The 19,897-nt window shown below is 42.9% G+C and overlaps 2 protein-coding genes across 5 annotated transcripts; one reads left to right on the top strand and one right to left on the bottom strand.

The window, feature by feature from the left end:
• Positions 1-601: 601 nt before the first annotated feature.
• On the bottom strand, positions 602-10,251 carry LOC136466928 (nuclear poly(A) polymerase 4-like). 4 transcript variants are annotated; one of them, XM_066465457.1, is made up of 12 exons: positions 9,710-10,251; positions 9,534-9,611; positions 8,722-8,829; positions 3,945-4,007; positions 3,701-3,862; positions 3,130-3,243; positions 2,986-3,048; positions 2,526-2,870; positions 2,280-2,444; positions 1,227-2,129; positions 1,027-1,081; positions 602-928 (listed from the first exon to the last, which is right to left on the bottom strand). In XM_066465457.1, the coding sequence occupies exons 1-10, from the start codon at positions 9,839-9,841 to the stop codon at positions 1,245-1,247; spliced, it is 2,115 nt and encodes a 704-aa protein (XP_066321554.1). In that variant the 5' UTR covers positions 9,842-10,251; the 3' UTR covers positions 602-928; positions 1,027-1,081; positions 1,227-1,244. The 4 variants fall into 4 exon arrangements, with proteins under 4 accessions (XP_066321554.1, XP_066321555.1, XP_066321553.1 ...); XM_066465458.1 differs by having other exon boundaries at positions 1,027-1,071; XM_066465456.1 differs by having other exon boundaries at positions 1,027-2,129.
• A 3,516-nt stretch (positions 10,252-13,767) lies between these two features.
• LOC136463109 (uncharacterized) lies at positions 13,768-18,097 on the top strand. The gene is made up of 4 exons (XM_066462144.1): positions 13,768-14,001; positions 14,558-14,619; positions 14,861-14,936; positions 17,538-18,097. The coding sequence occupies exons 1-4, from the start codon at positions 13,773-13,775 to the stop codon at positions 17,627-17,629; spliced, it is 459 nt and encodes a 152-aa protein (XP_066318241.1). The 5' UTR covers positions 13,768-13,772; the 3' UTR covers positions 17,630-18,097.
• Positions 18,098-19,897: the final 1,800 nt, after the last annotated feature.

Below are 19,897 nucleotides of genomic sequence, written 5' to 3'. Positions count from 1 at the left end.
GGTCTCTACCCTCCTTTATATAGGTTGGAGAGGTAGGATTACATAGAGGGCGATCGGGCTAACAGATTGTATTTCTAGTTTATTACAGCAGATTGATCCTAGCTATCGTCCATATACGCTCATCTTGTTTTGCCTTGATCTCCACGTTGGTCGACCGTGTCAGCCCTTGCGGGCCTCCTCCTTGATGTGCTGATCCAATAACTTGGCGATGGTCATATATACAGGCGGTGTAGGTGCCAAGCCTAGGGGGAAATTGACGCTGGTCAGACATTTAGTGCTGGTCGGGGCGCGACTGGATGCCACCTCGGTCGGCGCATAACATGACCCACCGCATTGCACGTGTCATCAGGTACCAGTGACTGATTGGCGCTGGCTATAGATGTCTTGGTGTAGCTTGCTCGTGGTAGTGTAAGTATTCGTACACGCATGCGGCGTGGTCGATTGGTTGTCCACTTGTCCTGTTGTCTAGTGTTCGCAAAAGGCGTGTTTTTCATGACTCCAATCTCCAACCAATGAATGCGCAGCACAATGACATTTGACATGGTTGTGGTTTGTGAAGAACTCCATCAAACATCACAGCATGATACAGCAGCGAAAATAATTAGGTCAAAATTTGATGCACTACTTCGAATTTATAGATATCTGCCTATCTGGAATACAAAACACACATGATTTGTGCATGCATAACCCATTGACAATAACTAGACTATATTAGCCTAGAGCCCTAGACTCGTATAACTTTTCTTTCTGCATACTGTGAGGCCCCGCAAAGTTTAAGCACGACTCTCTAACCATGCCTAAACTAGCAGCTTGGTTCCTTGTGGCGGATGATTGTCTCCATGATTTACAAGCAATCTTCACGAGCTTCCACAGGCATGAAATTCGATTTCCATCCAGCAGCAAGCAGTTGATGGCATGTGATTAAGTCCTATCAAAAGAAATAAAGACCGAAAAGCACAACATAAACATAATAGAGCATTTTTTATGCTTTAAGAAATGAATGAAGGATTCTGATACTAGACATGCCTCAACTCCGATTTCCGGCCTCTCGAGTGCTATGCAACTTCACACCTGCAATCACCTTTAGAAACCACTTAGTCACATGCTTCATCGACTTTTGTGGATCCAAACAGTTAATCAATGAAAATTAGCAAGACAGGCATAGAGTTCGGATCATATCAAACTAGAATCTTAATTTGACAGGGAGAAAGTATAGGAAGCAAAACCTCATCTGCAATGACATTTCAGTTCACTTCATCCCCACCTATGTCTAAGTCTGCCTTCTCAGCAAGAACTGAACTCTCTACAAACTCTGCACAATTCCTGCTTGCCAAGCTTCTGATTCCTTCAAGCTTTGTTTCACCCTTTTGAGCCACGCATTCTAAAGTTATGTGCAGTGGCATTATCTGAATTGTATCAACTTCAAGATCTGATGTCAAGTTACCGAGCTTGCTGGATTCATCAGCCAAAACAACTGCTCCCACTGCTGCACAGCTTGTGCCTGATGCTGAGGTATCCTCAGATCCATATGGTGAAGTAGTTAATTGTGCTTGTTCTAAATTTGTATCATCATGCGATGGAGAAGTCTGAGCTCCACTGCAAAGGACACTTGAAACGAATTTGACTGGACTGTCACAAACGACGTTACTGACACTATTTCCATGATGAGGTGGGGTTCCCACACCAGGTGGGCTTACTGAAGCCCTTTTTACAGATTTGCAAGGTTCCACATGGCCATCTCCATCGGAATCGTACTTTCTCTTAGGCTGACTCTCCAGATAAGGGCTCAAGCTCAATGTGCCATCTCCATCAGACTGCTCTTGTTGGTTTGCATGCATTGTAGGGCAGGGTTTCTTGTATCCTTGCTCAAATACATAAGATGGGACCTGCTCCCTATGGACATGGGTGACAGCCAGATCCATCCCAGGCTTCCACAATGAATACATGCCAATTTCACGCATAAATTCATCTACTGTCCCACGGATATCAAACTGTTGACCACGTTTTTTCGACCCCTCTTTCCTTGATAAGCCCATGTAGAAGGCACAATGTGCACACTCTATTGTGGGATCTGAATACTCACATGGGTACGGATGGCACTGCAAAATTCCTTTAGTATCCCGATCAATCTGCATTTTAGAAGACAAATAGCATAAGGAAATTATATTTTTCAGTAAATACAATACAACCATGCTTCTATGTAGACTCCATATGTCTAACCAAGAAAAATAACAACAGTTGAAGTCACGGTGCACAAAATTAAGAAACTCAAAAGGTACCTTTAAAGTAAGTTGTCTCAAACGAGACTCGATCCATCCCTTCCAAAGACGAAGATCATCATCATCCTCTGCAACTATGTCAACCACTAGAAACTTTTTGTACGCCTCAAAAAAATGGAAAGGCTCAAATAAAGCATTCCAATTGGCCTTATTAAGTTCAATTTCCTGCATAAAAGATAGGCAGTGAGACCATACCAGGAACATTAGCTATCAGCCGTAAATTTACAGGTACAAATCAATGCATACCTGACAAATTTTGTTGCCAAATTGAAATTGCTCCATTATAACCCTCAGTGTGCTGCTTGAAACATTGTAGCTAGAGTTCATGCATGGGTAGGCTGGAGTGATGATGGGCATGAGATGGTTTCTATCACGCGGATTTTTGCGTGGATCCCATATAGAAAAACCAAGATCATTATTCTCAATTGCACATAGCATCACTGGATTCGGCCATTGCCACTGGGTAAAAACTCTGAAGAACCTAGAAACCAGCATACTTGGCACAGCATTAGGATAGAGTTGGCAGACACGGGCAACCAGCAGAGCCCAGTTGACACCCCCAAGGAAACCAGTAATCTGACAAGGAAAATACTATAACATCATTACAGTTCATTTGCGAGGACAAACTTATTTTTGTTAGTCTTCATTCATTCAGTCCAACTACAAAATAAACTGTGCAAATAATTGATGATAAACTCAGGCTTACATTAGAATAAACACCCCTTCTCTTTGCCCAGTACTTCAAGCATCTGAGTGTTGTCCGGAAATTCTGCAAAGCACAAAGTTTGGTATACTAACACAGTGGGACCATACCATACAGGATAAAGTTGAGGGGGATGTTTCATATAACCTCAACATTTGGAACAAGCCGAAGAATCTGATCCACCACTCTGCATCCATTAAGACTTCGAACGGTTGCTTCATCAACATCACAAAGCACAGATCCTTGAGAGATATCAAAATCCTGAAGCAGTACAAGAAAACAAATAAACAATACATCTGTTCAACAGCATTCTGCATGCATGTATGTTCTTCAGAGAGAGATCTCATGTTAAGTTGAATCAAAATCTCCCATATTTACAAAAATGGGGAAAACGACTTCAAGAAGGCAAAATAAACAGTTTAAGGTATATGTTTTGTCCCTCCTGTCATCTTAAAAGGTTAAGATTAACAAAAGATGACATTAAGTTAAGGAAACAGGTTCAGGTGATATACATTTTAAGGAAACAGATTTTAATAAAAAGCCCAAAATCTATCACAACTTCCACCTTTGAAAAGCAGGAACCCATATAAGATAACTTAAGTGGCTAAAACACTATCTCGTGCAAAAGGTACACTCCTTATGCAGGAAAATTTTCTTTAACGAGTGTAGCCGAACAAGGACACATCAAGACATAGAAGTATTCAATGGAATGACTTACCGCTGGTATCACTGAAAGAGAGAGGCTAGCATACAGAAGGTCAATTGATATCCCACGGAACTTAAATTTCAATACAGGTACGTGAGCATCAGGTACAGGTTGCAACTCAGTAACTTCTTCCTTCTCTGCTAATATGCCATGCAGTGTGACAAAGAAATCCCCCTGCAGAATATTATTGTTAACATCCATCATATATCCTTATGGAATCCATACAACCAATAGGCAATAGCACATGTGAATTCACCTCTCGGTTGACATATGAAGGTCCAACACAAAGGGTATCAATATCAGCTTCAGGTCCATGAACCTAACAAGGTTATAAGACAAAATTTATCGACTAAAAGTATTTAATGCAAAAGGATAGCATACTGTCTCAGCACCTCACAAAATCAAGATGGGACACATAACCTAGGGATGTTTTTTTGTTGCCTTTACATAAAATTTCCGCTAAGTTAAATGATATCAAGAAGTCTGACCAATCCTAGTCACCATGGGATGGGACCCACCAGACGATTACTCGCGATTAGTCATCAACCAGGGCGACTAGTCAACCCTGGTCGGTCCTGGTCGTCCTATATATCAGGACTAATATACCAAACATATACTAATATATTATATGTTCTAGAGTACAAATCAAGCATGAAGATAACTCTAGCGTGGTGGCTGCAAGTAGGGTTGCAAATTGGGCTGGAAAACATGAGGTCAAGTGCCCTAAGCTATCCCAGATGTAGCCCATGTCCTCAACTGCCCAGCAATTCCATTCTTTTTCTGGTCTTCCAACCCCTAGTCATCTGACTAATCGTGACTAGTCGACAATGAACTGGACGACCAGAAAACTAATCAGCCTAATCGAGTCGTAGCCCCTAGTCGAGTCCAAGATACCAACTAGGAGTCTAGGATGACTAATTGCTATTAATCGTGATCAATCAGATGACTTTATAACACTGAAGTTAATTTGCAAGATGCAGCAGCGAACTGGTTACACAATAGCTGTAAAATAAGCATCTACAACCTAGAACCCCTTGTCCTGCAAGTTACTGCTTATAAACAGATATGCAAGCTCTCATAGTTTTGCAGTATTCAAGTAACAAGAATGTGTTGGTGCTCTTCATCTGAGTTACACACAATAGGTTGAAACCACTCTCAGAACATCTGGTAATACCATTGCTCTTAAATACAACAATGAATGTTATTTGAATGAAGAAATAAAACTATAAACCCCATAAACTCTATTGATCTTGTCAAAACAAGAAATGCAATCTGTCACTTTTTTTTAAGTTATCAACTAGCAAGAGGCCCACCTATGTTGTCTCAACATAGCAGGTCCCAAGCCCTGATAAAGGAGGAGGGTTGTGATAGGCGTGGCGAGCCAACGTTAAATCTAGCCATTCTAATGGAGATGAAACCCAAAAGAAAACCGTTGGGGCGTAACCCTCTTAGCGACGCGCCATATCTGAACCCGGGTATGGTGTTAAATGGGCAAGGGCCGGGTCGGCACCCCCTTGGTGACGCGCCGTGTCGTGATCTGGGCATGGTGTTAAGTGAGCAAGGATCGGGTCGTCGCTTCCTTAGTGGCGCGCTACATCGGCGCCCGGGTGTAGTGAAAAATGAGCAAGGGTCTTCACATCTGAGTCGACGGATGCGAAGGGTAAGGAAGCTAGTCGAACCAACTAGGATCCGTTTAGGTAGTTAGAATGTAGGGTCGCTTACAGTTAAGTTAAGAGAATTAGTTGCTACCGCGACTAGGAGGCGTGTAAATATATTATGCGTTCAAGAGACTAAATGGAAGGGTCAGAAGGCGAAGGAGGTGAACAATACAGGTTTCAAGCTTTGATACACAGGAACAGTCGCGAATAGAAATGGAGTAGGAGTTTTGACTGATAAGAGCCTCAAGAATGGTGCGGTGGGAGTGAGAAGGCAAGGAGATAGGATTATCTTAGTCAAGCTTATCGTTGGTGATATGGTCTTGAACGTAATTAGTGCGTATGTCCCCCAAGTAGGCCTCGATGAGAGTGCTAAGAGACAGTTCTAGGAAGACTTAGATGGCCTTATTAGAGTTGTACCTAGTAGTGAGAAGTTTTTTATAGGAGAATATCTTAATGGACATGTAGGTACTACAAGCGTAGGTTTCGAGGCAGTTCATGGAGGTTTTGGGTATGGTAGTAGGAATCAGGAGGGGGAGGAAGTTCTGGACTTCGCAGTAGCTTTTGACCTGATGATAGCCAACACTTTCTTTAGAAAGAGAGATTCTCATCTAGTGACCTTCAGTAGCGGACAACACTCTAGCCAGATTGACTTTGTCCTCGCAGGAAGAAAGGACAAATGAGCATGCTTTGGTTGCAAGGTGATACCAGGGGAGTGTGTTGTTTCTCAACATAAGCTTTTGGTGGCAGACTTTCGTTTCCAGGTACGTGCCCATAGGGATAAACAAGCTAAGATTAAAAGAACAAAGTGGTGGAAACTGAAAAGGGAAACGTCAGAGGTATTCAGAAAAAGGGTTATCAAAGAGGGCTCTTGGAAGAAAGAAGAGGACATAAACAACATGTGGGAGAAGATGGCAACCAACATTCGAAAGGTGGCCTCAGAGGTGTGTGGGGTAACCAAAAGAAGTGGAGGCGAGGCTAAAGATACTTGGTGGTGGAACGAGGAAGTCCAAAGGGCTATTAAGGAGAAGAAAGAATGCTATAGACGCTTATACCATGACAGGAGTGTGGACAACATAGAGAAGTACAAGGTGACAAAGAAGACTGCAAAGCGAGCTGTAAGTGTGGCAAAGGGTAGAGCGTACGAGGATCTTTACCAACATTTGAGTACGAAGGAAGGAGAGAAGGACATTTATAGGATGGCTAGGGTTCGTGAGAAAAAGACAAGGGACTTCAATCAAGTTAAATGCATTAAGGATGAAATGGAGCATCTCTTGGTGAAGGAGGATGAGATCCGACATCGATGGCAAGAGTATTTTGAAAAATTGTTCAATGATGAAAATACGGACCAACCTTTCAGTTGGATGACTCTTTTGATGACACCAATAGGCGCTTTGTGCGGAGAATCCAAGAATCTGAGGTCAGAGAGGAGTTGAAAAGGATGAAAGAAGGTAAGGCGATGGGACCGGATGGCATCCCAATCGAGGTGTGGAGATGCCTCGGGGACATAGCTATAGTATGGCTAACCAAGCTGTTCAACCATATTTTTCGATCGAACAAGATGCCTGACGAGTGGAAGAGAAGTATATTGGTACTGATCTACAAGAATAAAGGGGATATTCAAAGTTGTACTAATTACCGGAGAATTAAGTTGATGAGCCATACTATGAAGCTATGGGAGAGAGTTATCGAGCATCGCTTGAGAGCAATAACACGGGTCTCTATGAACCAATTTAGTTTCATGGCCGGAAGATCAACCATGGAAGCCATTTTCTTAATAAGACAAGTTATGGAGCGGTATAGGGAGAAAAAGAAGGACCTACACATGGTTTTTATTGACTTGGAGAAGACTTATGATAAAATACCAAGGAATGTTATGTGGTGGGCTTTGGACAAACATAAAGTCCCAACGAAGTACGTCGGGCTCATTAAGGACATGTACAACAATGTTGTGACTAGTGTTCGAACAAGTGATGGAGACACGGATGACTTTCCGATTAGGATACGACTACATCAAAGGTCAGCTTTGAGCCCTTATCTGTTTTCCTTAGTGATGGATGAGGTAACAAGGGACATACAAGGGGACATCCCTTGGTGTATGCTTTTCGCGGACGATGTAGTGCTAATTGATGAAAGCCGGACAGGAGTGAATCAGAAACTGGAGTTATGGCGGGAGACTTTGGAGTACAAAGATTTTAGACTCAGTAGAACTAAAATTGAGTATATGAAATGTGACTTCGGCACTACTACTCGGGAGGAGAAAAATATTAGTTTGGAAGGTAAGTAGTGCCTAGGAAGGATACCTTTCGATATTTAGGATCAATGCTACAGAGAGACGGGGATATTGATGAAGATGTTAGCCATAGTATCAAAGCAGAGTGGATGAAGTGGCGTCAAGCATCTAGTGTCCTATGTGACAAAAGGGTACCACAGAAGCTAAAAAGCAAGTTTTATAGAACGGCGATTAGGGTCTGCTATGTTGTATGGTGTAGAATGTTGGTCTACGAAAAGACGACATGTTCAACAGATAAGTGTCGTGGAAATGCGTATGTTGCATTGGATTTGCGGTCATACATGAAGAGATCAAGTTCGGAACGATGATATATGTGATAGATTAGGGGTAGCACCAATTGAAGAAAAGCTTGTCCAACACCGGTTGAGATGATTTGGACATGTCCAACGGGGATCTCCAGAGGCACCGGTGCGTAGTGGAATCCTAAGCCAGGATAGTAACGTGAAGAGAGGCAGAGGAAGACCGAAGTTGACTTGGGTAGAGACAATAAAAGAAGACTTGAAAGGATAGAATATATCCAAAGACTTAGCCTTAGATAGGAGTGCTTGGAAAACAGCTATTCACGTACCTGAACCTTGATTGCTTCTGCTGGATTTCAACTCTAGCCTATCCTAACTTGTTTGGGACTTAAAGGCCTTGTTGTTGTTGTTGTTGTTGTTGTATCAACTAGCAAGAGGCCAACCAAAGACCAGCACTGTCTGTTCCAGTACAAAATTACAATCCGTACTAAAATAGTCGACAGTAATGTTCCTTCAGATTCCTTTTAACCAACTCTTATCTTTATGGCAAATCACAGTAATTGCTAAATGCCACATGCCGGTATGTAAAACTTAATGAAAAGTGGAGTACCAAACTTGAAAGTACCTACAAGTAGTGCTTAAGTTGCAAGCTCTTCTGCTTATGCAGAACATAAAACTAAGTCTGAGGTTCTGAACCCTGAAGAAAACTAACAAATTTAGGTTATCTTCAGTAAGTGGAACTTGAATGCTGTTAATAAGACTATAGATACAATGAGTTGTGCTGTTTCAACAACTGAATGGCAAGAAAAGTTGTTATTACGATAAAAGAACCAAAGAAGCAGATACCCCCAATCTGTAAGACCCAAAAGTAAAAAGGACTGCATTTGCTTGTTCAACCAATTGCTCAGCATATCCTTTCTTACTAGTCAACTGCTTCACCCATTCCTTGACTATCTGTAAATTCAAAAGAAAGTATATGTGCACGTTAATGTATTATGCAACACTTCAAGGCTCAAGCAAAGATAGATTGTGAAATAAAAAAAGACAGAAAAAATAGGTCTATTATTTCTGCAAAGTAGCAATGGAAAAGAAAACTATATAGGTACTAAAGAATATACCAGCAATGGACAGATAAATATGTTGGTAACCATTCAACATTCTTTCCTATTAAAAAATGCTGAAACAAAAAACATACAAGTACTTGTACACCAAACTGACTTAGCAAAATGCAACAAGGCAGTACACACCATACAAAGCTCAATTAGGAAGTACTACCGCCATTTCAAATTGTAATTCGGTTTATATTTGTTCTAAGTCAAATTTAACTTTAACCAAGTATAGAAAAATATATATTAACATCTACAATATAAAAAAAACACTATTAGAATATATTTAATGGTGTATTGTATCTAAATGAATATCGTTTGAGGATGTAGATGTTTGTGCATTTTCTTATAAACTTAGTCAAAGGTAAAGAAGTTTGACTTAGGATAAAACTAAAATGACTTGCAATTTCGAAACAGGGTGTAGTATATATCACATGTTTCCTTCTAATAAAGTTCAACCCCCAACTTCGATCATGTATCAGATGTCAACTTGTTGGGTAGGGTAAACAAACAACATATAAACGGCGGATAAAACAGGAAGCTAGGGATTACCTGACCAATCTCGGATAACACATCTTCCCGCTTCGCAGACTCCTCTTTCCCCTCATAGAGGCCCGCCTCAACCAAGAACTGAAACCAAGTTTGTCAGCAAAACAACAGGAACATCATCACAATCGAAGCAAGTAAGCCGACAGGGCTGCAAAACGTAAGCAGAGACGATGAATAACCTTCTCCAGCTCGGCCGTTCTCTGCAGATCCGCCAACGTCGGCCCCGCCAGAGACAACGGCGGGTCCGTGCCGCTGTACCGCTTCGGGGACGCCCGCAGCGCCGCCCTGCCATTGCCGACAGATCCCGCCATTGACACTAGTCAGCCAAGCATCTAAGCCTCCGCGCGCCGCCGAACCCAAGCAGCTAGCAGCTAGCAGATCCCTAGACAGTAGACACCAGTAATCCGCGCCTAAGACCCAAAAATTCCCACGAAAAGGACGCTAAATCGAGCCTACCCTGTCACCCAGCCACCCCCGGATACAAATCGACCGGTCGGCTACAAAACCAAGCGACGCTGACTGGAAATTGACCTCCTGGCGGGAGACTAGCTAGCCTACCAAATTCCGCCCGCAGAGTTCCCCGCGATGCGGCAGAGGAGGAACCCTAGCCCCTAGGAATGAACGCGGAGGTGGAGGAGTGGATGCAGGTTGCAGGATGGATTCGTGGGCGCAGTCAGCGCGGGTGGGGGAGGAGGCGCGTGAGCGTGACTGCGTGACAGCGTGAGCCCCAGCCGTGTGGAAGGGGGAAGATTCGCCCGCGCCCGGCTGCTGCCTGCTGTGCGCGAGGGTTCCGCCTGCTGACAGGTGGGCCATGCCTCTGCTATGAAGTCTTTTCCTTTCTTGGACTTCGAATTAGAAACACTACTTTATTATTGAAAAACTTAAAAAGGAATTATAGGCATTGAAATTTCTTCAAAATTTTACTATAGAGACACTAAATTTCCCAATAAAATTGATTGGAGATGGAAACAAAAATTTGGTGAAACAAATTATCCTCTGTTGGATTGTTCGAAACATGAATTTCAAATGCTAACCTACGTGACAATCACGTTAAAGCATGCCTTGTAATAATGACCTTTTGTGGCGATGGTTGAAACCTTATAAAACATTTTCCCAATAGAGTAGGAAGTTTTTATTAGGGATTTTAAAAAAGCTTTGCCCTTGAAGTCAATAAGAGGCCGCAGCTCTTTTTAAACTAAGAGCACGCAGAATTTTTAGTTTATATCTGCTTTTAAGCTTTTTTCTCTCTTAGATATACTCTTAAAGCTATTTTGCTAACGGAACTGTGCCTGCCCACACGTCTGCGCCCACTTCACTTGGGGCCCGCGCCGCTCCGTTTCCCGCACATGCGGGGTCACGTCTCAATTTGCACCCGCTATCGTTTCCCGCGCCTGCCGCTCACGCCCCTCCGCTCCCACACTTATGCACGTGGGGCCAGCAGCTACAAGCAGGTGGTTGTGGTAGGTGGGGTCCAACTACAACATTCAAACACAAGATCTACTTTTGCAACATCCAAATAAAATATTTGCAACATACGTCTAAAATAGATGAAATATTTTGGCATATAGTTGAAACACTATTGCAACATGTGCAACATCCTGATCTACTTTTAAAACATCCAGATGCAACACTTGCAACGTAAAAAAAAGATAGATGAAACACTTAAGACATGCGTTTGAAACACTTGCAACATATGTGTATAAAAAACAGATGAGAGATTAGGGATAGACGCTTGCAATATACATGTACAACCATTGCAACATATGCAATATCCCGATCTACTTTTGCAACATCGCATGAAACAATTGAAACATACATCTTAAACAACTGAAACACTTGAAACATAGGTTTCCAACATGTATGAAAAACATCCAAAAAACACTTGAAACATAGCATCGCTGCGCGACCATGACCTACCTGGTGGTGAACTGCGGTAGATCGGCGAGGAGGATAGAGAGCGGATGGAGGCTGCCTTGGCGGAGGCTCTGGAGTGGCAAGGACGAGGCCTAGCCGAGCAGGGGCCAAGGAGGGCCCCCTCCCAGAGGGGCCCCACGAGGAGCGCTGTCTCCCAGGCCACTGCAACGCCATGTGCTACTCTAGCACCCTCGTCGCCGCCGACGGCACGTACCCCATCGGAGCCTGCGACGGGGTGGGGGACGGACACGGTAGTGTGTGGGTGGGTGGGGAGGAGATGTGGCGCACGGCGCGGCGCAGGATGGAGCACGGCCCGAGAATGGGGAGCCAAGCGTCATGGGCAGGCGCGCACGTCGTGGGAGGGAGCGAGCGGCGGGAAAGGCGGCAGCAGCGAGGCAGAGTACGGGCGCGGCGGCGATTTGAGAATGAGTGCAGTCACAACGGCGATTAGAGAGGAAAGTGAGCGGAGATCTTTTTTATTTTATTTTTTGAGCAACGTGAGCGCCCGCGCGATTGATAGTGTTGGACCATTCGGGCGGACGAGGCCCACCAACGTGGGCGTCCGGACGATTATACATCTTACCGACAACATTACCGTTTTGCTAAACATTTTTACATATTGCTTTAGCTTTACTAGAGCCGTTCTATCATCATAGGAGTTAAAGTTGCGGCCATTTTAGGAGCTTTAAGTCCAGCTAAACATACCCTGGGTCTGATTTTTAATAAGTTCACAATGAAAAGCATGTTAATAATAGTCCCACTCATATAGAAGGCAAGTGCATCTTCGTCTCTTGCCAAGTGGAACTGTGCAAGCAATATAAAAGGGTAAGTAGTCTAGGCTAAGTTTAAGACTGTCGCCACTTGCCACCCATAAAGATATCTGGCATGCTTAGTTTTGCTTCTTGAAACTTGATACATGATCATTGTGAGCTTACGCCGTTCCAATTTACCTTTTTCATATTTTTAGAATAATTTTAACATATAATTTGATCATGCATGTTCGATCCATTCTCATCTCCAATCAATAGTGATCTATGGCAGTGGCAGTCACCAACTCACCTTCTAGAACGCCTCTCCAAGCTCCAGCCCAGGTTTTTGCCGCCGCCATCACTGGCCCCCTCCTCTTCCTTCGCTGACTCCATTGGCGGCAAGCAAGAGCGGGAACCCATTCTCTACTACCGCCGGCATCGAGGATTTGGCCAGAACTTTCTCTCAATTCTCCTCCACTACTATTGTTATGCACTAGCCAGCGCTCGAATCTATTCCTCCTCCACGCCTCGACTCGAGCTGTCGGTTCGTCCGTCCTAGGCCCTCAGACCCAGTCGCCGCCACCCCCATATTGTCTCTGTCGAGTAAGTACACTCCCTCACCAGGTACAAGTCAAGCTTTAGCCTCGTCGGCATCAAGTTCGATCGCCTCCACTAGATCTCTGTCGACCTCTATCAAGCACCACCACTTACCATCTTCGGCAATCTTATTCTTTTATTAAAGGTGATGGATGATCATTGTTACCTCTGCTTATGGTAGCAATGCCTTTCTGCCTCGGCGTCTCGTAGGCACTTAGCTGACTGGGCCACCACGCGAGCTCTTTGCCACCATTGGTGTTGTTGTCGTCATTGAGTTTGTATTCTCTGAATCTGTATTGTTGCTCTAATCTCAATATATGTTGTGTTTTATAAAAAAAACTACAATCAATAGCATCATAGTCATTTAATCCCAATGGGGAATGGGGTTTAATAACATCATCGTTCTAATGAGATTAGGATTGAATTTAACGAGTGATTTCGAATGTGGAAGAAATGACATAAGAATGAGGCACTCTCTTTGTATCAACGTAAAATGTGCCTATTTTCGCAAAAAAAAAGTGTAGAGCATGTTTATGATTTTGGTGGGGGTGGGGTGGGGTGGGGGGGGGGAATAAAAAACTCTGCAGGTTTTAGACATCAAACTATGCGAAAAGAGTCGCAACGATAAATTCAACAAGTGTTTTCATGATAATAATAACTTGTAACATAAGAGAAATTAAATGGCATGACATACTTTTCAATACCTTGTAATGGAAGCTAAAAATGCATCACTTAAATTTAGAGGTAAATCCTGTTAGACTATAATTATCACAAATTTTAAGTTCTGTCATTTTCATAAGCCTATGAGTTGTTCAATCCATAGGGCATAGACAGTGTATAAATACTACTAGTTAACTTTTATATATTGTGCCCGAGAATTCTTTTTTGCCTTTTGCCACTATTAAAAAAAAAGTGGCGGCTAAGGCTGAGTGGGCCCGTGCCGTCGTTTAGTTCCTCATCAATCACGTGCAAGTTCGTTCCGATGCGTGCCCGATCTTCCCACTCGCCCACCACCCACAAGGAGAAACAAATTCTTCTAGCTCTCGCTCGCTCGCACGCTCGCCGTCATCCCCTAGCCCCTGCGCTCGACGAAAAGACGGCCAGAACCCCAACAGTGGAGGAAGCTAGAAGAGTCCCGAGAGAGAGCATGGCCGGCAGGAGCTTCCTGATTCGTTCCCCCAAGGAGGAGGAGTCCGACGCCGCCGTCAGAGGTAGAATGCGTCCAACTCTCTCCCGCGTCGATTCCCGTTTCCCACCGCGTGCCATCTGATTCCCCGATCCATTATCGGCACGAATTCGGGATAGTTAGATTTGTTCTACTTGCGCAAGGGGTTTTGGCAATGGGCGCCGTGCAAATCTAGAGTGGGTGGGTGATTGGTGTCTGACTCTGAGAGTTTTGGGATAGTCGCGGAGCCAAAGACGGGCTTTTGGTCTGGTTTCGATCTCCATTCCCCCCGCGGGGCTACATTTTCCTTCCCCTTTGTCTTGACGGTCTTAAGTTAGCGGGTGTGTTTCAGTGATTATTATTAGTATATACATCTGCACTCACATGGTACGTCTCTTGATCAGCAGTTCCTTGTGAATTAAACTGTTCAATTTCTTTCTGATATCTTAGCAGACCTGCAGTTGAATGAACACAGTGGCAGTGTGTGTGTGTTTGGGTGGGGGGTAGTGGGTTATTGGCATCGCGGAATCAGTGACAGAGTTCTGGTTGTCAGTTTTGTTTTGTGTGCTGTGATGTTAATTTCTAGAGTTTTTCTGTTACAGAGGCTGTACTACTGGGAGCAAAGAACGCTGCAATAGCTGGTACTGTGGTGGCGGTTCCCACGGTGTGTAATTGTTTAACTGTTATTAGTAGTATCCTTGCTTTTGGTATCCTTGCTTTTTTGAGGATTCATTCCACCAACCTGTTATGTCTCCCCTTATAATTTATGTAGTAGTATGAAAATTGAAATTCTAATGGCTGAAAAAAACTAGCTACCTTCTATAGCATTCTTTTCCCCTTATGTTTAAGTATGGTGTGTTTCCTGCTTATGGTTCTGATCTACATGAAAATTTTACCTGGCGCAGTTGGTTGGCTGCCGTGTTCTTCCTTGGGCTAAGGCGAATCTCAACTACACTGCACAAGCACTCATCATATCTGCAGGTACCGTTCTACTTAAAACTAGTTGTTGAGCTAATGTAGCTGGCTGAAGACAATTGTCATATAGTTGAATCATAATGCTGAATTTGTTTATACGGTAGCTTTAATATTGGGCCTAAGTAATGGAATTCTGTGGACATTTTAGTGAGTCGCTTTGTTACAGCTCCTGTTTTATGGTTAATACTTACATTGTCTTTACGATATAATGTAACCATATGAAGGTACATAGATATCCAAATCGAACATGGTGCCTGTTTCTTTGATATGCTGAAAGACACTTTGATGTCTGAATCTGTATCCTGTCAGTTCAGATTTTGAACTTCTCACGATAAGAAATTCGTAAACTCAGTTGTTAGATGCTTTCCCCCTATTTATGGTTTGCCTCGGTTTTTCCCTTCCCCAGACCCCACTCGTGTGGGAGCCTCCGGCACTGGGTCTGCCCCTTTTATTTAGATGTTCTCATACTTACATGGCCCCTATTTTAAAAAACATCCCTAGAGTTTGTTAGTTATAAGGATCCCATGCTCTATGATCCACGAGCCCTTTTTTGTTTGTTCAGCTTATTAGCAATGTGTCCTTTCAGTTCGCTATCTATAATTGAAATCTGATCTATTTTGGTTTACAAGTTACTTGAACTTAAACTTGGTTTGCATTGCATGCCAAACCTTGAGAAATGACGTGTCATGCATGAGTGAAATTTGGCATTATTGATTAGAAGAAAAGCATCCGGCTTCCAGCTTACATCAATGAGATTCTTCAATGCTCGTATCAGAAAAGTAGGACAGCTTTCTTTCTCTGATGTTGTTAGGAGAGAACACAAGAATAGGAGTTATGTTGATGAACTACTGGCACGTTTGTGTGACTAGTAAGACAGATGAAATACCACTATTTTGAAAAGAATGCATGTGATGGTGTAGACCGTTGCTCGAAGATTCTGTGTTCCTCTCTTTTCCAGCTCCCAAGAAACGAGTAGGCTCTGGTGCACTGGTGTGCGAAAAACATTACTCCCTCCGTTCCAAATTATAAGTCGTTTTGACCTTTTAGTTACACCAATTTTGCTATGTATCTAGATGTAATGTATGTCTACATACATAGCAAAATCTATGTACCAAAAAAGTCAAAGCAAAATCTGGCCGGCAGTCTACCGAGGGGTATGCCCACGGTAGTAGATGAATCGGTGGAGGTGCGTGTGAGGAAACCGGATGGTGACACAGAACGCGAGAGACAACGTTTAGACAGGTTCGGGCCGTCGGCTTGACGTAATACCTACGTCCTGTGCCTTTGTGGATTGTATTGCGTGTGTTTAGATGAAAACGAGGGGGGTCCCTACCCGCCTTATATAGCTTGGGGGGTAGGGTTACAGATCGGTTATTTCCATTCTGATCGGTTTACAAGATAGGAAGTTACAGATCGTACAATATCTATCATATCCGGGCAGATTTCGTAGATCACCGAGGATCTTCACGTTGCCTTGTGAAGCACGTCATCCTGCGGCATACTTCGCGTGGCGTTGTCTTGCGAGCTGGGCCTCAACCAGTGGCGCGACTCGTGCATAGTCTTGTGGGTAGGCCTCCCCTAGCGGCTCGGCCCACGTGGAGCCTTGTGGGTACCGGGGGTCATGCCCCCACAGTACTTAGAAACTCTTGTAAAGTTATAGATGAGGCTAGGCTCTGCTGCATTGGGGGCGGAAAACGTTTAAGCGAGATCTTGCCCAAGAGCTGATTCCGTTCTCCTTTGTGGTTTCTGAGATATCTTTCTGGTTGGTTGAGCCCTCCTTGGATAGGCTTCTTTTCTATGTAACTTAAGTACTTTAACTTAAAACATTGGATGTGAAGTGGTTTCACTTTCTTTCTCAAGTGAGTAGCTTCAAATATCTTGTCAGATTGCTGATTGTATCATGTGCCACATAAGACACAGAAGTCACATCACCAGTCTGCATGATTAAAATGCAAATCAGAGCTTTAGCATAGCATCGACAATAAATGAAATAAGTTGGATTGTTTGTTCTGTCTGTCTGGACTCTGGAGGTATTGGTTTATAGGGCTTCTTTTATAATGTATTCAAATTATTCTGCTCAAGTGAAGTATTTGCACAAGTACAGATCGGCATGTAACCTGGGTTTTTCCCCCTTCTTTCTTTTGTTTTATTCCTCTTAAGTTCTAGTGAGTCTGGATGACCATATATGTCCCAATGAGGTTAGGCAACTTTCATGTTTTCAGAGTGGACTAGTTTAAATTAATAAATTCACTGTTCCAATGGTAGTTTGGTACATGAAGTGACCATCATGGACTATTGATTTTCTGAAGTGTTAACAGTTGTACCATATTTTGATATGCTATTGGTAGCACACTAAGACCTTGTTTGTTTTGTGCTTCTGCATCTCAAAAGCAAACAGCAGAAACAAACAGCCTACTTGTAAAACCACACCCAGACTTGCATCAGGTTTACCAGGCTTCTGTAATCTGTAGTAGTAAAGGTTGCTTTTGCTTCTCCAGAAATAGTGGTGTGCTTTTACTAGAAGCATGCTTCTGGAGACGCCATAGCTCGCAGAAGCCCCAACAAACCATTGAAAACATTCTGAAATTTTACTGGTTTGTTTGACAGCCTGTATCGCTGGCTTCTTCATCACTGCTGACAAAACCATTCTACGGAACGCACGACAAAACACCATCGGGAAGCTTGAGAAGTCAACTTGATGCAGAGATGTAGCTGAAAAGGTTCTCTGGTTGCTGCGGCGGTTGATAGGGTACCTTTCGCCCCAATGCAGTGTCACCATTTCCCTTTGTGGACAAGCAAATTTTCGGTGTTTAGCTACTCAAGCCAAAGGTTGTGTTGTAAAGACGTGCTACCTGATGGACCCAACTATTGTATCCAGTTTACTCCCAATTTGAATCAGAATAAAAGATGGTGCTGTGGGTTGCATATGCTTGTGTAGCCATGGCTTAGGCCCTTGTTCTGAGCACTCAAAGTTTCAGTAATATTGACCTGGAACTTGTGATGACTAAGAACGGGGATTAGCGATGTGATCTCTTTGTAATTACCAAATACAGCAGGTTCATGTTGGATAAGGTATGACCGTATGAGTTAAAGGTAGCGTAGAGCAAGGTGAGGTAAGATATGAATAATATCCACTTGTTTACTTTCAACTTGTCTGTCTATGAGCATTATTGTCTCGTATTCTCTAATTTCAGATCAGATGTCATTAGTTTGTTTAATTTCAACACACAAAAAAAAAACGAAATGATGGTCATTGCCGGGTTGGAGACATTGTACCAGCATCGAGTATCATACTCTCACTGCTCCAGTGCCCCGCCGGGTAGAGGCTTAGACCGGCAATGACCCTCATCCTATCGTTGCAGAGTGTAGCTTTGATCTATCTTTCTATCTGGGCCTGCTTATAAGCTGTTTATGGTCAAAATAAGCTGAAATCAACAGTCAAACACCACGCTTTTCAGCAGCTTATTCTGACCACGTTTATTCCTACAGCTCCCATTTGTACTAAAAAGCAGAAGCTAGATCAGACCAGCTTATTTTAACCGCCGGTTTTACTCTATTTATGCAGCTTATCTGGGAAGTGCTTTCCAGATAAAGTGTACCAAACAGGACCATTGTTGGGTCCAGGACCAGTGGTGATAGAGAAGCCTATTGTTGCTGATTACCCTCCTGGGTCTGGTTTCGATAGTGATGCTAGCCGGTTTGGGCGTGGCAGTGATCCACGGACTGAGCTAGCGCATGATCCTTACACTTGCCCAAGCACTATAACGAAGAAGTCAGCGTAGCCGTTATCCATGGCGTAGTGAGTCAGGGTGACGAGAACGAAGATGAAAGATCTAACAATGCCGGTTGTCAATCAAGCCTAAGTTTATGCATTGCTTTCTAGCTAAGTAGGTGAACCATTCCTTAGAACACTTGAAAATAATTCAAAAAAACTGGAAATCACTACAAAGATTTTGGGCCTGCGTGGATGCTTTGTCCAACCTACTGGGTAAGAATATTTGTTTTGTAGCACCTTCAGAAGTAGCTTTGCTGGGCGAGCTTGCTTGTCTGAGCAAGAAAAGGCTTGCTAATCCATGCGAGCCAAATTGGCTCTCTGGCCTGGGCAAAGGATAGCCCTAGAATCGATGGGAGAGCATGTGCTTCGACACTGAACAAGTTTCCTCAGCTAACTAGCTACCTACCAGCATCATGGACATGAAAACTGTCATTCCATACGTAGCAATAGGTGTCTCAAAAGTATATTCCCTCCGTCCCAAAATAACTGTCGTTCTCACTTCCCGATAAATAACTTTGACTAATTTTATATAAAAATATTAATATTAATCGTTGAATTTATTTTTATAATAAATTTATTTAGATATACAAATGTTGCACGTATTTTCTACAAATCTAGTCAAAATTATGGCACGAAAAAAAAATGACAATTAATATGGGACGGAGGGAGTATGTTTCTTGCTGCTCTTGTAAAAGCACGGAACAAGCTTGCTTTTCTCGAAAAACAACCAAACAGCTTCACTGAAGCTTGCCTAACCTTTGCTCGGCTTGGCTAGGTTAGCCTTGTTCCGCTATCCATACTTGGCAAAAGAACCAAGCAGACCCAAATGTTGCTAGCTAGGCAACCTTGGCTGGGAAATAGAATAAAATTAACCACTACTAAGAGATCATTTGGAAAATCGTAACCTAATTAGAATGAAACTTACATCATTCTAATTATATATTGTTTGTAATGCTTTTCTCTATATCCATTGTAACGTACGAGTATATTTGGTAGTAATTTAAAGAAGAAGGATGACTAGAAAAAAAATGCTGCTAGCTAGATTGCGTTGCCTAAAAAATAGAAGGGAATTAACCACTACTAAGAAATCATTTGGAAATTCATAACCTAATTAGCATGAAATTAACTTACATAGTTGCAGTTTCTGTTGAATTCAATACCTTCTAGCTATATACATTGTTTGTAAAGTTTT

The sequence above is a fragment of the Miscanthus floridulus genome, chromosome 7 (assembly GCF_019320115.1).
Source record: "Miscanthus floridulus cultivar M001 chromosome 7, ASM1932011v1, whole genome shotgun sequence".
In the NCBI taxonomy this organism is placed as follows: Eukaryota; Viridiplantae; Streptophyta; class Magnoliopsida; order Poales; family Poaceae; genus Miscanthus; species Miscanthus floridulus.
This window is presented reverse-complemented; position numbering and strand designations above follow the sequence as displayed.